Source organism: Schistosoma haematobium, chromosome 5 (assembly GCF_000699445.3).
Source record: "Schistosoma haematobium chromosome 5, whole genome shotgun sequence".
Lineage (NCBI taxonomy): Eukaryota > Metazoa > Platyhelminthes > Trematoda > Strigeidida > Schistosomatidae > Schistosoma > Schistosoma haematobium.
Window position 1 is genome coordinate 6,256,920 of NC_067200.1, and position 19,793 is coordinate 6,276,712.

The 19,793-nt window shown below is 33.8% G+C and overlaps 1 protein-coding gene across 2 annotated transcripts in view; it reads right to left on the reverse strand.

Annotated features, from left to right (window-relative positions):
• Nucleotides 1–4,940: 4,940 nt before the first annotated feature.
• The window catches only part of PRSS30_1 (Serine protease 30), a gene marked incomplete at its 3' end in the record, with an annotated part of 57,243 nt that continues 42,390 nt past the window's right edge, over nucleotides 4,941–19,793 (reverse strand). Inside the window, exons 3-6 of one of the 2 annotated variants that reach the window (XM_051217376.1) lie at nucleotides 17,601–17,740; nucleotides 11,978–12,133; nucleotides 7,172–7,344; nucleotides 4,941–5,360 (exon numbers count right to left, since the gene is read on the reverse strand). In XM_051217376.1, the coding sequence (XP_051064768.1) occupies nucleotides 5,193–5,360; nucleotides 7,172–7,344; nucleotides 11,978–12,133; nucleotides 17,601–17,740 (637 nt within the window). The remainder of the gene's footprint in view (nucleotides 5,361–7,171; nucleotides 7,345–11,977; nucleotides 12,134–17,600; nucleotides 17,741–19,793) is intronic. The other variant, XM_012939328.3, reaches the window with a different exon arrangement.

Consider the following 19,793-nt stretch of genomic DNA (forward strand, 5'->3'; position numbering starts at 1 on the left):
CGATCTGCACTAAGAAGGACTAGACGAGCATGACATTGATCACCACCCAGTGATTAATCAATTCTGATTATCCCTACATACAAATCATTGAATTCCCATTTAGTGATTTCAAGTTATTACACTTACTGCATAAATTTTTAGTTGCTATGTTCAATCACATTCATGCTAATGATTATGTATTGTTGATATGTTTCAAACTATAATGAACATTATGTTCAGTATTTAAAGATTTTGCAATAGTTCTTCATTTGGAATGAATGATCAATCGATATTATCGATTCAATCATTACTTTCTTATCGATTGAGTAGATTTAACGAGTTCAATTAATGTAGACTAAGCGCTCGCTTTCGAGATCGAAAGTCTTAAGTTCGAGCTCCATGTATAGGATCATAAATATACGCTACTGATGAGTTCCATACTGGGACAAAACAACTGTCCAGTGCTTCCAGGTTTCCAATGTTGGCCTAGCTTAGATTGACTCGTGAATTCAACTGTTAAAATATTAGATTTATTAAAAATATACACACTTAATTGATTGCTTTAATGACTGACAACTCCTAAATAAATATTTGCTATTCGTATTATCTGATTGACGGTAATTGGTTAAGCAATGTCAGATTTCCAATTTCATGTTAATAAGTATTTGTCAGTAATATATATCTACAATGTTGAAGGAGATGACCTTTTTACAGGATTTCAGTCAGTCAGTCAGTAACAACGTAGAACTTCGTACGTACGTACGTACGTACATCAGTTCGAGTTGCCATACCACATTAGCACAGAGATGCAGTTGTCGATTCAAATCCCATAGTAAAGGTAGTAAGAGTATAAGCAGTAATCGGAAAGATTAGGATCACAGGATTTAAACATATAACTTCCAGAGTTATTCGGACCTTATCGGATTTATACAATTTATGTATAACATATTATTAGTTGAAGAGAATTTGACTGGAAACACATGGAATTAGTTATTTAATCTTGTTCTATTAGACATCTAGATGATATTGGATTATAGTTTATTCATTCAATATTTCATCTAATAATCAGCTCAATTTGTTTATATTTAATTAATGATTTAATTGTTAGATTATTATTGGCTGAGTAGAAACAAAACACTCTCAAGGTCATTGTTAAAGTTACTCAACTGTATAAAGAATTCTTTACTGAAGAGTTGAAAACTAGACCATAATATTGATGTATTGTTGTTGTTGCTTTTTTGTATTCAGTTTTCATTATCAGTTAATTAAACAATAAATATTATCAGAGGGGGGTTTTGTGGATATCGTGGATTCGCACAGCTGAGGAGTCTCATACTAAGACGAAACCGCTGTCCAATACTTCCAGGTTCTCAGTGGTAGTCTAGCTTGGACTGACTCGTGAATTCAACTAATAAATATTAATTAATCCGTGATGTAATGGTGATTTATCTTATGTTTACGATAGTTTTTAGGTATAACAAAACACTCGTTATTTTATTATAGTTTAAATAAATTGCAGCTTTACTCAGTCTGTGTATAAATGATTATGTGGTTGAAGCAAGAAACTTCGTTTAACTTGAGGTTTGTGGTACCTGCAGTTGTGAGGAAACAACTTGCCCTTGAAGTACTCAAATCTAAATCATTCAGTTTAAAACATTGTTACCGAGTTGTTCTAGCCGCTAATGATTTCCATTATAACGGAGATACTTACAAATGATCATCTAATTGTGTACTGTTGTTTGAATTCTATCAGATCAATTGAAATTGATCACTAATCAATGATCAATGATCAGTTTCGTTGTTCTAGCTTGTTTACTCAGGAATTTTTGGTTGAATGGAATTCAAGAAAATCTGTCATACATAATTTCAAAAGTTAGAACTTCTAGATTTTCTAGGTAGACGATGTAATTGTTCAGTATAATTGATCGGTTATCAACAAGTTTCTATGTTGTAATTTGAACAAACTTAAAACGAATATACAGTATTATTTTGATGCTTTCGAAGTGGTCGACAAGTAGACAATCATTGGAAAAAAAGGTGTAAACATGATAGAAGAACGTTTCGGCGTATACTGTGACATCAAGAATAGTCAAAAATATTATATTATCAGTATGAGGTTGTAGAGAGCTTAGATTCATGAGATACAGCATACAACCCTCCAAGTCGTAAAATCAGAAGACAGAAGACGAGTGAGAAGGAATGTTATTCTCGACAATTTCAAATATAGTACAAAACTCTCAGGTATTTATAGTTTTTAGTAAACTTGTAATCATCATTTTAGTTATCCAGTACGAATACAATGGTTTTGAGCATTTGTCCAATAAGGAAGTTATATGTCGAGATTCTAGAACGTTATTCGAAAAGATGATTGATGGAGTGTCTTCGGCTTATTATGGACTTGCGTGCCATCCTCACAGTCATTAACTACATGCCTTCAAGTTACATGTTTTTACTTTTCAAATAAGGAACATACAAAAAGTATTGTACATAGCTTTATATTTATATAATAAACTAACCAATCAAAGATGTTAGGATATGTAGAGTTGCATATCCCTATTGTGTTATATAATCTATGAGACATGAAAATCCTCGATTGAATATCATTTGCGATTGTTAGTGATGATATTGATAGAACAATCAGAATAGATTTATATTGATCACTTCTGAATTAGTGATCTCTAATAACAGTCTTGTAATTCAACGGTCTATGGAATATCAGATAACAAATTCTAACCTATGTCTGTGAAGAATGAATATTTAAACAAAATCCGGAGAGACTCTAACTTATGGACAACCTTAGAACGAATCTTAAGTAAACTTGAGAAATAGTAGCCAATCAGCAAACAGTCAGTATAGAGAAAAAATATGTTATACAAAACCAAAGAAAGAAAGTGGATACACTTATTATACGTGGTTCAAATACTTGCCAAGGTTAGAAAGAGGTTCAGAGGTTCTTAAATCGTAATCCATGCAGTGGATGAAATCATCTATACGGCTATAGAATAGTCGGTCTCTGGAGCCATGATAAAGTCTCAAATACTCTTTTAGCCTCGAACACATAGCTTCAATATTGTTTATGTGCACTCCAGTTGTTGTGTGTACAAAATGCTACTTGTGGATAACGACACGATGCACATAACCAAGCCAATGTAGGAGTCTGTACGCTCTCCTAACATCCGTATATATTGTAGTACCTGTGTGCAGTCAGTGTTACTGGTGCTTTTATTATCCAGTTCGCAATAATTGTCGTAGTTTGCCTTAGTTAGGAATTATATATGGAGTTTTCAACACGAACTGACATCAGCTATAATGTCAGAAATTTATTTAGCCAAATGGATGAAAGGCTTTCGCGTTAAAATTCGAGATCTATTATCTTATACCTGATTGATTCATCCACAAATTATAGTCTCGCCATTTTATTTGTTATAGCCGCTCAATTATCACGTTTTGTACAAAATTCCCTGTGAACCGATCGTACGTTAGCATTAAGCACTGAAGTTGGTGCCGTAACCTTGAAATCTCCAAAACGCCTCTGATTGGCTCGTCCATAAATTAGAGTCTCGCCCAAAATCGCTCTATTTCTATCCAGTTTTAATTAATATAAAATTACAATATGAAAATGTTCAAATGATTTGTGCTGACTGGTTCGACAACACAATGAATTAACCATTAAGGTCATGATAATCATATAGCTGGATGAATCAAAGTGTGAAGTAGAAAAATTTCCACCTCACTATTAACCAATGACTCAAAATGTTGATTTTTTTAATTCAGCTACTTCATTAGGAAACTCAATTAAATAGATACATTCACAGTGACAAGATTGATATGTCTATAAATGGATATTTTAGGTTTAAATGGTAGTTTTAATCTCCTGACATGAGTTTGTTACTAGTGAAGTTCAATCATTTCAAATGTGAGACAGTTACTTGTTGAAGGGATTAGAAAATGGTCGAGAAATATTATGAATTGACTGAAGTTAGGCATATTAATTATTAGATTCTGGTTCATGAGTCTGAAGGTTAAGCAATCGTTATGAGATCTTAAGGTCAAGGGTTCGATCCCGGGTCGGGTGTCAAGTATATTCTACTTAAGGGTACCATATCAGGATGAGATAGTTGTCCAGTGATTTCTAGTTTTCATTTGTCGTCTAACTTAGACCAGTCTGTAACATAAAATTGAAAAATTTAAGAATTTTCACGAATCCCTTAAGTTAATACAGTTGATCACTTATCCTATTGTTCTGTTTAACTAAACCCCTATGGTTTGCAATTACAAACCAGTACCGTAGTTACGTTAACGATTCCATTAGTACCATATAACTGAATTAAATCTACTTTAGAAATTTCAAAGCTGGATATTTCTTTGTAATTGGAGTTTTTAATGGAAATCAGATAGTATCCATTCGCTTTACATGTTTCTTACTGTTTTTTTTGGAAGAAAGATGATAATAACTTGAACGATTAAGTCATTGATACTTACACTTGATTTGAAACATAATATTCCTTAATAACTTCATCACATGTATATCCTTACTTACACACTTCTGTTTACCATATATAACTTATGTAAAACAAGCTCACAATAAAATACTTCCATGTAAACGTCTAATTGTATAACGTCGAAAGCGTTTTTTCTATTACCGAACAAGTAGGATCGTAAATACAATACTGGAATCCCTTGTTTTACAATCTATATTGAATAAAATATCGCGCGCGAACTGAAGGTCCTAGGTTCCGATCCCGCTTGCGGGATCGTGGATGCTCACTGATGAGTCCCATAATAGGATAAAACGGCCGTTCAGTGCCTCCAGGTTTCTAACAGTGGCCTGACATCAATCGGTTCACGATCTCAATGAAAAATTCAATCATCTCCACAACCCATATGTAGAAAATCTACTACAATAGCACCTCCCCACAATTTCGATTATGATTTTTAACTACTCATAAGTAAGCAAAGTTATTTAATTAAAATTATCCATTCCTTTATCTTCTTTAATTTTAAATGAATAGAAATTTGAACGAAATTTTGTTTCTTTTGTTAAATAAGTCAACAACGAAAGCGCCAGTGACAATTTAACAGGTAAATTGTTTGAAGTAAAATATGTTTATTTTCTCTGAATCTATTTTTGTTGTGAATTTGTTCAACTCAAAGGAAATAATAACTTTTGTTAGCTAGTTTTTCTATTTATAACTCAGTAAAGATTGTAATTTTCAAAAGGTGAACACTTCAGCTATGCCTTTAATCCATGGAACATAATCTGATACACGTGTGTATACTCCGGGATAACCTGCTTTACCGCATCCGTAGCCAAATGAAATTATTCCACTGACAATCCATTGTTTATTAATTTGACACATTAATGGACCTCCAGAATCAAACTAAGATAAAAGAAGGAAAAATTATTAGTGATTATTATCAGAAAGGGATTTTTTGGAGATTTCAGCAAGTTATTAGTTGAATTCATGAGTCAATTAAAGTTAGACCACTATAGAAAACCTGGAAGCACTGAATGGCTGTTTCGTCCTAGTACGGGACTCCTCAGGAGTACGCGAGTGGGATCTTAGATGTGCATTGCTGAGAAGATCCATACTAAGACAAAGTGACCTTCCAATGCTTCCAGGTTTTCCATAGTGGTCTAGCTTTTATCGACTCATGAATTCAACTATTAAATTATAACTGAATTCATATTTTATGTTTGTCATCAAATGTTGTGTATTCGCCTGCCTAAATCACTTAACATCAATAATATTCGATGGTTCTAATGCTAATCTAATATGAAAAGTCATGCATAATTAACTTATTTTTATTGGCCTTTATTTTGAGACAGTTAAGTGTACACTTTCTAGTTTCGTTGTGAATATGACAGTAATAAAATTGCAAGAGAACAAACTGATCTTGAAAATTACTTTAGGTATTTGTGATACGGAAACAAGATCAGTAGATCGTCAAAATTATGCTGTATTTCGTTGTCAACACATCTAGAACGAAACTAATGTTTTTAATGGAAAATTGATCATATAGACACTGATGACTTATACAGTCTCATTGAATGATGTAATCGGAATCACGACTGCCGAAAAATATCAACATTTCGGGTACGTACACTTATTAATCCTGTTAACGATAACATTATCCATTCAGAAATCATCAAACTATATTACAAAGCTTGCCTTAACTTGGAACATATTCGGCCAAGAAATGCTATTTGGAAACAACTGAAAAGGAGAACAATCTAAATTCGAATTTCTTTTATACATTATTTAATTGGATAATTTTGAGATGGTGGAGAAGATTTGTAGCTCAGGTGGATGATTTTGGTGGGGTTTTGTCCTCTGAACTGGATGGTTTCGTCGTGGAGCTTTCATCGTTCTTCTGAACGACATCATCAGCACAAACTTCAGGTAGAAGTGAAGTGTTCGAATTTCTCTTTATGTGTCTCACAGCTTGTCCTGTACCAAATCATACATACAAGGAATATCAGAAACCGCAACGAGACTGCTGAAAACCTTCGGGATAGGTGTGACACACAAACCAACAAAATCACTACAATCAATCCTATGCAAACCAAAAGATGAAATAACAAAGGAAAACAAATCAAACATCATCTACAAAATAAATTGTACCAACTGCGACAAATACTACATCGGACAAAGCGGACGCCCCCTCCACCTACGCCTACACGAACATCGATTAGCAGTCAAACGCCATGATATCTCCTCACTTATATCAATACACGTGGATAACTACAGACACTCATTCGATTGGGAAAATGTAGAAATCTTAGACAGAGGAAACTCCAAAAACACCAGAGAATTTTTAGAAGCCTGGCACTCAGGTCAATCAGCAATCAACAAACATATTGAAATCAATCCAATTTATCAACCAATCAGGAAAATCATGCATAAATATAGGAACAAAAATCAAACCAATGGGAGACAAAACCAAAGCAAAGAAGTAAACAATGATAAATCTAAGGTCAACGAGAACCAATCAACATCGAGGTGTACAGAACAAGCTGTGAAATGCATATGGAGAAATTCGAACACTTCACTTCTACCTGAAGTTTGTGCTGATGATGTCGTCCAGAAGAATGATGAAAGCTCCACGACCAAACCATCCAGTTCAGAGAACAAAACTCCACCAATTAGATGATTTATTATAAAATCAAGAAAAAGTCATTATTCATTACCTGACATGCATCTCTACCACCTTCTGCATGTCCTGCACAAATTACATTACTTTCTATAGTAACATCAATAGGATTTGGTCCATTGCGTAATGTGGCATAATTCATTGTACATTGATCATTTGGAACAATTGGTACACCAACATGTTTCAATATTGTAGAAATATTTTTTGCTCCTAAATTAGAAAGAATATCATAATTAAACTTATTTTAAGCATTTCATTATGAATCTAAATTACTTATGCAATCTATATAAGGTAAATTGTATCACAACACCATTTAACAGTGTAAATTATTCTTTAGGACGAAACGGCCATCAATTGCTTCCAAGTTTTCCATGCTGGTCTAACTTCAATTAACTCATGATCTCAATCAGAAACTTAACAATCTCCACAACACTTAAACTTTAGATATTCATGGAGAGCTTCTCAATTATTATGTAGTTAACGAGAACACTAGTGGATGAAACCAAATGTGTTTAAACAGAAAATTACAGGATCAGAATCTTAGAACTATTCTTGAGATAGTAACAATTTCTAACAATCACAGCTACTTTTGGTTTGATCTTGTACAGGTGTTATTTTCTATTTTATGATGTGATGCAGTCTGATTTTACTTGTATATGAATCAAATATGCTTGGAATAAATGATTCGCATAGCGGAAGCTGAGATTGGTGTTCCGGACTCAACAGGCATGTCTAAACAGAAAAAGGAGCAGTCAGAAATCTAGGCTGCCTGTACTGGTGTATACATCATTAGTTTGGTCGTATAGATAAGTGTATCTAAATTGTCAAATCGTATTTCGCGATAATCGTATGGCTAAGGACATGGTGGCCGGTGACCAACAATAGGTTCATACGCCATTTGTTCCCTCAGGATTCTAGAAAGCATGTCTACCATTGGTTTGGAAACAGGGTTTTCAAATTCCCTGGGTGGATCCTACGTATCCACCAACCCATTAAAACCCCGTACATTCGTTTTGATTGGATGAAATGGCTTCGGATCCTTAAGAGCCTTTGGGGGCTTAATCGTACCTTCTGAGGGTCGTCCTAACTCGTAGTTTCAAAAAACTGTTACTAATAGGATACATGCACACATATACAAAAGCATATCGTTGAGGATTGACAAAACTTCTTGTCAGTTTAAGCTGTTGACATAAAAGCGATTGAACAACAGATTCGGCAAACCCATTTAATTGTTTTTTGTACAAATTTGATGCAACTTCAAAATAACAAACTAACACAAATATCGTAGTGAACGAGAACATCAGTGGGGAAATCTAAATTTATTTTAATACATTATTGAGTTGCTTATTGAAATCTGATAACCATACAGTAAGTACTTCATTTGGAAAATATGTCCATCGATTGTCTCGAACTTTGTTGTTACTTCGTTTCCACACTATTCACTCTATCCTAGTTCTCTTTCATTTGATCTTCTTAACTTTCTACCATCAGACATTTCACTTTCAATTTATGATACATACTACTTATATCTCTCGATATCCGTAGTACACAGCATAGTTACTCATACAAGTAACATAACATGTGCCATATATTGTCATTAATCCGACCCAGTCTGACCTTGACATGACCTGTTTTTATGTGATTATCAATAGTTAAATAATCTAACATCCTTAGAAGTTCAAATGTCACTAATAATTCACTCTTTTATCGAATACTTCATCATTTATGTGATATTTTCTGAGTGAAACTTTATTTCTGTGCTATTTTTAATCAATTTACTGATCAGAAATTGATCATTTCTTACTTGTTTTAACCTATAAGCCTAAATAAACTTTATGTTCGATACTATTACACGAAATGGTTAAATAAACTATCGATTTGCACAATAACCCATACAAATGATTCAACTATTAGTTACGGTTAATGTAACCGATATTATACTATCAAGTACTTGGAGCTAATCAACCACCATCTTCATTTTAAGGAAAAAAAAATCCAATTAAACTAGTATGCCCGTTGTAACTTATGGTATTTATGAGAAAACTGTTGAAAGTCATAGAGCACTGAATAGCTTGTATAACCATAGATATTCATGACTTCATATAGTAATGAAACCATTATTATTTGATCTTTAGAAGACGAATGTTAGCGGGATATAGATTGGATTAAAGCATGTTCCATATACAATTGCGTTGCTGCACGCTGATTGCTTAAGAATTAACCAATCAGCGCCAGCCGATACTTAAAGAAGACTCTACAACCTCATGTAGAAACTATAAATATACCCTTGTTATTTGAAATATAATTTCGTTCCTGTTCAACCGTGTTCTGATTTAGGTAGTTGTCGAGTGAATTGGTGTCCATGAATACTAAGTGATAGGAATAGCTTGGTCGTAATAAGAGACGATATATTTTGTGTCAGTCAGTAAAAGATATGTTTTGAACTTCATTTAAAGACATTGAAAAGTATCAAAAGGGGTTTTGTGGAGATTTTAATAATTTCAATAGTTGAGATCATGATTCAATTGAAGCTAGACCACCATGGAAAACCTGGAAACACTGGACGGCCGTTTCGTCCTATTGTGGGGCTCCTCAGCAGTGCGCGAGACCAATAGGTCCTGGGTTCGAATCCCGCGCGGCGGGGTCGTGGATGCTCGTTGATGAGAAGTCCCACAATAGGAAGAAACGGCCGTTTAATGCTTCCAGCTTTTCCATGGTGGTGTAGCTTCAACTGACTCATGATCTCAACTATTTAAATTATATTGAAAAGTATTTCTATTATTTGTGACTTCATAAATCACTATTTACTCACAGAAATTCAGGAGATTTGTGAATGAACTAATCACATTGTCTTCAAAAATTGAAGATTTTTACAATTCATCCCATTTCATTCTGTGAATTATCAGATCACTAGGCTGATCGACAAGCATGATGATAATCAATATTATACCGCTTAGTTCTTGATGATATACTAGATGAAGTGTGATTTGGTATCCTTAAAACAAATGTGGTAAGTTCATCTACCTTTGCAAATACATCTTGTTGATGAATCAGTTAGTCAATAATTCTCTTATGTTCAATATGCAATCAAGCGCATATGTGCATCAGTTCAAGTTGCCCTATTATAGAAGTAACATAAATCATAGAGTAGAATAATTAGTAACAGCTTAAAATGTACTTATTTCGATGCTGGGGTGATCCAGAAAATTGCTCGCAAAAGACAAGCAAGCATCGGGCAACACTAAGAAGCGTTCCATTCAATCAGCGTTCACTTGAACTCTTAGCGAAAAATATCAAGGAAGCGAAACGTCACATGCAGAGGCTTTGGTTGGTTGGCTGCTACACTGCTACTATGTTAAGTAGCATTGCAGAATCTTCTAGCAACCCAAGGACATTTAAACTATTATAAAAACCCTGTATTTTCTGTATTAAAATGAATCTTGGAGTAAACTACTTCTCGCATACTTTTAGTTTTCTCTCTCGTGTTCAGGTTACTGTCTAGTTCTAGCTTGGGGGTTACAAAATAGCTTCGGAGACGAATATAGCATTCAAATTCGCAAGACTTATCAGTCGACATAAGTAGTACATAACGCTAGTTAGCAACAGAATGTCTGGAAGCAGATGGCCGAGAAGATCGAGGAAGAAGAAACCGGGGCAGAAATCCATTGAGGTGGAAATACAGTAACAATGAAGTCTGAGACGATTGATTGGCATTTTGCAAATTGAGTATTTACTGTATAATCCTCAGATTTTACTAAGGCGTTCTGTAATTGTGCGTTCAAATACATTCGATTATCCTCACTTACGTTCTTATCCACAACAAAAGTATCAGTAGTAGTGAAGAAATTGTGGTGTAGAAATAAAAAAGTATGTCATGATTTTAAGACACATAATGAGAGGGTAGACAATTACTGGATACGCCTTCATTATTGTGAATAGTTCTGAGGTATATCACTCGAAAAATTCTAGCCTGTGATTATGATAATTGTTCTAATTCCAACGATGCAGTTTGTAAATAGCTAGATGAACTAGTTCAATTGTTAATAACTTCATGGACTGATACCACTTAACATCAAAAAGCCTGAATGACTAAGAGGCTCTTTAAGATTTGTTTTTGACATCACAGAAAAGTATTGTGTTCTACCATATTAAAATGGGATATTCCTTTTTATGAGTTATTGGTGTGTCATACAGTCTTAGGATTGAAGAACTGGATGATTTATAAAGACTATTGCACTAATAACTGACTCTTCTTTAGTCATTCTTATCAATGAACCATCTAGATAACAGTATTGAAATTGTCGTCTCTGATCAACGGGTCTACATTACGTAACTATTCTTCATATCACCATATACAAAATGTTTTGTTGTTGTTGTTGTAAAAAAACATTAGAAAAAATGTAACTTAACAATCAGAACAAATTGTGACAGTGTGATGTGTGCTACTGATGTCGACGGATATAAGTAGCATGTATCATCAATCGAACGTGAAATGTCTGGTGGCAGAAAGTTAAGAAGATCGAAGAAAAGAGAATGAGAATATGGAATGATTGGCATGGAAATGATGAAAGAACAATGAAATTTTAGACAATTGATGAACATATTTTGCGAATGAAGTATTTACTGTATGATTCTCAGATTTTATTAAGATATACTGTTATTTTGTATTCAAATACTAGCGACTATCGCCTTTTGTGTTCTCGTTCACTGGAACGGTAATACTAAAGAATGAAATGTTTATAATTGTTACTCAGTTGAATTAAGGTTATTTTTACATGTACATTGTCAAATAGAAGAGATATTGATATTATTATCTGGTTTGAATAGTATTAATCAAGCTTACCATCGATTTCATGTCCCCAACCGACACTTATACAGACTTGACCCGGTTTTACTTCTTCACCAGCTGATGGTAGACAAGCAATATTCACATATCTACTTAATTTTACTGGTTTTGTTAATTTTACCAAGGCTATATCATAACCACTGCTAGAAGCAGCTGAAAAGAAAAGAAAAGAACATTCATGACATTGATGAAAAACAGTGTAGAAATAATAAATATTAAATGATATATTTTAAAGATAATCAAACCAACTGTAACTAGTATTGTGATGTGTGCTACTTATATCAACATAAGTAGTATATAACTCTAGTTAGAAAGAGAATGTCTGACAGCAGAACATAGAGATCTAGGAGAAAAGAGCCGGGACCTGAAAGCAATTGTTATGGAAATGAAGGAACAATGAAGTCATAAGTTATTGACTGACACTTGCAAAAAGAACAGTCAAGTTTGAGACAATAAATTGATATTTTGCAAACTGAATATTCACTGTATGGTTCTTAGATTTTGTGATTTTATGTTCATATTACATTCGATTGTCCCCAGTTGTGTTCTCGTTCACTATAGTATCATTGAATAGTGGCTAGATGTGGAAATCGGAATAGGCATTTTGATACACAAGCAACTGATCATCTGAACTCAGTAAATCAATACATAACATAATGTAAGTTCTAAGCTAAAGGTACTAAGTTCGAGTCTTACTATGGATATCAACATCCAACTTTTAAGTCTGAAATGAAAGATAATTGTTATGGATCCTATTGTTAGTCATTATTCAAGTTTACTAAACGTTGATGATTCAGTGACGATGTTTTGAATAGACTTTCATAAAGATTGATTACAAATATGTAAGACAAGTAACAATAAACAAACATTTCGGCGAGACTCTAATTTATAGACGACCTTAGAACGAACCTTAAGTAAACTTGAGAAATAGTAGCCAATCAGCAAACAGTCAGTATAGAGAAAAAATATGTTATACAAAACCAAAGAAAGAAAGTGGATACACTTCTTATACGTGGTTCAGAAACTTGTCAAGGTTAGAAAGAGGTTCAGAGGTTCTAAAATCGTAATCCATGCAGTGGATGAAATCATCTATACGGCTATAGAATAGTCGGTCTCTGGAGCCATGATAAAGTCTCAAATACTCTTTTAGCCTCGAACACATAGCTTCAATATTGTTTATGTGCACTCCAGTTGTTGTGTGTACAAAATGCTACTTGTGGATAACGACACGATGCACATAACCAAGCCAATGTAGGAGTCTGTACGCTCTCCTAACATCCGTATATATTGTAGTACCTGTGTGCAGTCAGTGTTACTGGTGCTTTTATTATCCAGTTCGCAATAATTGTCGTAGTTTGCCTTAGTTAGGAATTATATATGGAGTTTTCAACACGAACTGACATCAGCTATAATGTCAGAAATTTATTTAGCCAAATGGATGAAAGGCTTTCGCGTTAAAATTCGAGATCTATTATCTTATACCTGATTGATTCATCCACAAATTATAGTCTCGCCATTTTATTTGTTATAGCCGCTCAATTATCACGTTTTGTACAAAATTCCCTGTGAACCGATCGTACGTTAGCATTAAGCACTGAAGTTGGTGCCGTAACCTTGAAATCTCCAAAACGCCTCTGATTGGCTCATCCATAAATTAGAGTCTCACTAACTTCATTTTTACTGCAGATTGTGTGTATTTATCAATGGAGCGGAGCATAATTCTTGTTTGTTGTACACATTTGTTACTTATAATGAAATTGCGTTGTTTTTTCATGTTGTAGGATTGAGAGATTTAGCTACTAATAGTAGTGTATAATGTTAGTTGATCTCTAAGCCATTGATTCGTCGGTGTATATGAATCCTCCAACATCAAACCAGCAATCAAAATCAGAACATTCAAGTTTCATAGTAAGTTCTTAATTATTATATTATTGGTTTGAGATTCAATTATAAGTGTTCTCATCACCAGTCACCTTATAGATATAGCCTAACGATCATCTAGTGTCAAGGATGATGATCATTTCACTCGGAACATGTTATAATGTCACCAAAACATAAACAACTTATTTCGAAGTAATCCACTAGTTATATTTGTTTTATAGTACTTATGTAATGGTTTTATGAACAGTACACTTCACAAGTAAGTTATACATGAAGTTTGGAACCTGAAAAACCAAATTTATCCAATAGGTAAGGAAACAAAGAAAATGTTGAGGAATCTACAAACCACCAATCATGAAGTGTCCAAGTTTTAGTTACAATGTCATAGTTGCTGTTGATGAGAATGTTCACCCTTCAATTTAACAATTAAGAATAAAATTATAACCCACACTATAAACTAGAAAATAGAACACAGATATACCAATGAACAATATAAATGAATAACAAAATAAACTACACTAGCCTACATATAAAGGATAAACAATGAAAATTAAAGGAAATACTCTTGTCAATAGAAAACTGGCTTGTTATCACCGTCACAGCAACCAAGCTACAAAAATATGTTTATATAACTTGGACTACTAAATAATAATTAGTTGTAGTTTAGTTAATATATAAAAAAAGAAGATGAGCAAAGGTATTCAGACAGTTATAGCACATTTATTAAGTAATGTTCATCTATTGCCTAAACATTTGAGGTTACTAAAGCTTAATGATACATCAAGCGCATATTTTTTTGTAGACGCAGTAGAAAAGAAAACATTTACTTCAAACTAAAACATGTAAGCAGAGATGGATGCTTGTTTCGTTTTATTTGGGGCTCCTCAGCAGGATGTACTTACATCTAAGTTAGTGTTCACAACGGGGTTAGAACTCGGTACTGTTTACTTCAAATGGCATCGCGCAATCCATTTAAGTATTAAGAACAGAATGTTTATCCTGGATTTCATGACTAGCTACCGTTTATCTCTAATTATAATGCTTGTGACTTAAAACAATATCGAAGCAATCCGTACAAGATACACAGATGCCAATAAGCGAGACTGATTGATTTCGATCTCAAACGTCAATGGAAAGATTCAAATACACAATACAATCATGAATTTATACATCTAAATGTTCATTTTAACATTACATGATTAACATGATTAAGTCAGGATAATCTTATTTTTCTATACAAGTCTAAAACCAAACATGGAAAAGGGATTATTTCATATCAAATGAGATTCTTACCAATTGATCTAGAGATAAGATAGAAATATGAAATGAAAAGAATTGATCGATCAGAAAGGATAGGTGATAATTATCCAATTAAAAGATATATAGAAAAAAACAAAAATCTGAAGATCATAGTAACAACTGGATAACAATATGAAGGAATAATATTAATTTTAATAGTTGAGATCATGAGTCAATTAAAATTAGACCATCATGGAAAACCTAGAAGCACTGGACGGCTGTTTCGTCCTGGGCATATTCTGGAGTTCTAGTGAGAAACACTGATCAGCGGAATTCAACCGGGTCTGTTGTGAGATAGTAACTCAGTGAAGACAATGGTAGATGTGTCGCCCAATTTTATGAATTAGTTGAATGCCGGTCGACTAAATGATCTTGTGGTTAAGCATTCGCGCGCGAGATCGATAGGTCCTGTGTTCGAATCTCGCGGAGGGGGCGTAATCGTGGATGCGCATTTTTTAGAAGTCCCACAATAGAACGAAACGGCCTTCGAGTGCCTCAAGTTCTTCTATGGTGGTCTAGCTTCAATTGAATCATAATCTCAACTATTAAAATCAATATATTATCCACAAAACCCCTTCTGAGAATTATATTAATTAATTACTGGCTAAGAAAACGTAAAGATTAGAATAGCTGTTATGTCCATAGTAAAATGAGATTACACGTTGTGGCATAAACTACTTAGTTAATGGAACTTCTTCAGCGTACAACATTATTGTTTTTGTTGATTCATACAGTCCTTATGCTTAAACGTTTTACTATGTTGAGTATTTTGAAAGATTAAACTATTGATTGTTTTGTATTCTCCCTTTTGTAAATCACCTTCGATAATATTTAAATAGACATTCAGGATGAGTTAGTTTAGTGTAACCTGATCCTCAAACAGGTAAGCATACTTATAGATTCATATAGAAATTGTCCATAGTTTTAATTTATCCTTGATACAATCCATGAATAATAGCAAAGCCTACGAATACAATATGAAGCTACCCAGAATAGAAAATTATGTGTCAGAGATCTTGAAATCCAAGTTTTAAGATTCATCGCAACTGTATCATCATTCAAATTTGATATTCATGAAGGATATCTTCTGATTGAAAACAATCCTTAAGGTTGCATTTGCATTTCAGGTTTCTACCACCAAATTTAAAGGGATAGTAATTTCTGATAAATATTTGTTTAATTGAAGATATTTCTTTATCTTTTGTGTTATTAGAGCATATTCACTTAGATCGAACTAAGTATCGCTTAATGCTCGATTGGACTCAATATTGAAAGTTGATACACTGACCGGTTCAAATTAATTTCCTATAATATAGATCTTGGTAAAGAATCATTTGATCTTCCTTTAAATAGGGCATCGAATAAATGAAATTTTGTAATCATGAATGTTGTCACATTTAGGATGACAGTGTAGTTAGGAAAGGTCGATCCTAAAAACGCACATCTTGCCTTATGTCACGGATATCCGTCTGCGGAAGTAAAGTCCCAACAATTACACGGCTAACGCGAAAATTACCCACAAAAAGGTCGTGTGTGACTGACCTCAAGCAGTTGTCCCTTGGGTACTGAGGTCATGCTCTCAACTCACCAAGACCACCCCTAACCCAATTTCCTTCTCAGATACGTGCAGAAAAACGCTTCCACAGTGTGGGCAACTGGGAAGTGATAACGACCCTCATACCTCTAACACACTATCTATTTATCTGTTGTATAAGGGTATACATAAATCATCACAGCTTCAGTAAATCATATCGTCTAAAAGAAAACTTCTTTTGCTACGTTTCCTGTAATAAATTTCCAATGATACAATGAATTTCTTTCATTATGTTAGTTTACTGAATAACAACTCGTTAATTAATAAACTGGCCGCAAGATTCATAAAATTCGAGAAGTTAATTACATTATTTTACTAATTAATATTTATGGTGTACGTTGCTTATATCGGTAGATATAAGTAGTATGTAACACCAATCAGAAATGGAATGCTTCATAGCAGAAGGTTGAAGGAATTGAACTCAAAGAAATAGAAAGGGAAACATAAAGGAAATGAGAATAGGGAAATTATGAAGGATGTAAAGGAGAACTGACGGAAGATTAGCAAATGAGGGACAAAATTATAGAATCACTTGGTAAGATATGAGAATCATGCATTGAATACTTTGTTTGCAAAATTCCATTAGTTGTCCTTGACATGTTTCATGGTTCATCCAAGTCATAATTTATTTCTAGTTCCAACTCTGTTTTATTCAAGTCGACCTTCATAGCCATCTACTGCCAGGTTATCCACTTCCACTTAGTGTTACATACTACTTATATCTGTCGACATAAGTAGTATACATCACACTACTACATAATATTAGTGAATAATGTAAATATTTTAACTATTTATCATGATTTTTAATACTGTAAAATTAACTAATCATAATCATAAATAACTTACATTGATATTGTGGATGTACATAAACATGTGCCACAGACATATCGTAGTGTTCCATTGATTCATTCAGCATATCATGTTCACCAATTCGTACAATCCAACTTGATGGATCCGATGATAGATGTGGATAAAATGGATTTGGACTAAACATAGACATGAATATAAGATAGATAGATAGACAGATAGATTAAGATTGGCCATGTTATTCCTTATGATCTACGTTGAATAACAAATTAATTCAAACTCATCTTTTATCAATTAGAACAATACGATAATGGAGCTTCAAAGTTTTCTCTACTCCTGTCTAAAAAATGTTTAGTTCAAACGAACGAGGTAATCGTTGGTGACTTTCCAATTCCTGTTATCTCATTGACAATTGGTATAATTTGTTTGGGTTGCCTTCGATTTTAGTAAATAGCCGTTAGCATAAAACAGCGTAATCAAGTATGCCTTATTGTAATGTTAATGAAGAGTGATCAGAGTGTTGTCATCACTTATTTACTTACTTATGCCTGTTACTCCACACAGAATATAGGCTGCTCACGAACACTTTCCAACTTACTTTTTTTCCCGGGCCATCCTTTCTAATTATTTCCAAGTCGTATTTATTCATTTGATGTCTACCTCTGATTCCCTGAACGATTTGTACTTTAGTCTTCCTTTTTTCTTTTTACCTTCTGAATTTAAAGTTGAGCCTTGTCTTGTAATACAGTGTGATGATTTCCTCAGTGTTTGTTCTGTACCCCTCCGGTGTTTTTTTTCCTAATTTCTTCTTCAGCTGAAAGCTGGTTGTAATCTTCCCCACAGTAGGTTGTCTCTGATGGTATCCTGCGTGGACAGCTGTTTATAATTATCTGTACCTTTTTAATGATGTTCGTAGAATTTTTTAACGTTTGGTCTCCATAATATTGAACTGTCTTGAAGTTCTCATTGAAAATTCTGACTTTGATGTTGTCTGACAGTTATTTTGAGGTTCACATCTTTTTTCAGTTATATGAATGCTTCCTTTTCCTTCCTAATTCTTGCCTTCCTATCTGCATCCGATCCTCCTTGTTTATGGAAATCATCCGACTGTATTACAAGGCAAGCGCTAACTTGGAATCCTGAAAGGAAATGCAAAAGATGAAGGCCAAAGAACACACTGAGTTGAGAATTGAAAGAAGACATAAGAAGTAAACAACTGGAAATAATTTCCGAGACAGAATTGGATGGAGAATATTGGTGGATGGCTTATGCTTCACGACGAGTGGGAACAGGTGTAAGTAAGTAATGAAGTATTTACATCAGATGCTCATTGTTCATCAATGATGCCGCCCCCCCCCCAAGATACGTCAAACGTTTTCACCTCTACTAGAGTTTCACCATCAAGTATACTTAGTTTGTTGCTCAGTATATTGAACTCTATTTAGTAGAAATAAGTAGTAAGATTTCTTAGTATCTTCGATTAGTAACGTACGGTATAACAAATAAGAATACTTGGATTATTTTATAGTTCTGTTAGGGTATACCAAAACTGATAAACAATGAGAAGGCTATTTTCGCAACGATTGTTTTTCCTCTCTAATAAATTAATTATTCATTGGGGAGTAATTCATTGTTAAAAGGATCTTGTTGAATATTTCATAATACATGAATAGTAATAATAATATTTGTAATTACATAATACTTATTCAGTTATAGGCTCAGTGAATAATTGATTTCATTTATTTCTGTCTAGTGAAAATCCATTGATAATTGAGGCGGATAGATGGGAAGAATGAATGACGATTCTTTCAATAAACAACTTTAATAATTCAGTTATTTAATCTATTCTAGTAATTCTATGAAATCAGTTAAGTTATATAATAAATATCATATGAGCTGGCTATTTTATTCATGAAGTATTTTATATTCAGTAGTTGAGATCATGAGTCAAATGAAGCTAGACCACCATGGAAAACCTGGAAGCACTGGATGGACGGCCGTTTCGTCCTATTGTGAGACTCCTCAGTAATGTGCATCCACGATCCCATTTCATGAGATTTGAACCCAGGACCTATAACCTTTAGACCACTGAGCTCAATTTTGTGGATTAGTTGAAGTTAGACATTAACACCGTTGGATGCCGGCTCAATGTTCTAGAGGCTAAGCGTTCGTGTGCGAGAACGAAGTACCTGAGTCCGAGTCCCGCGTGTGGGATCGTAGGTGAGCGCTGCT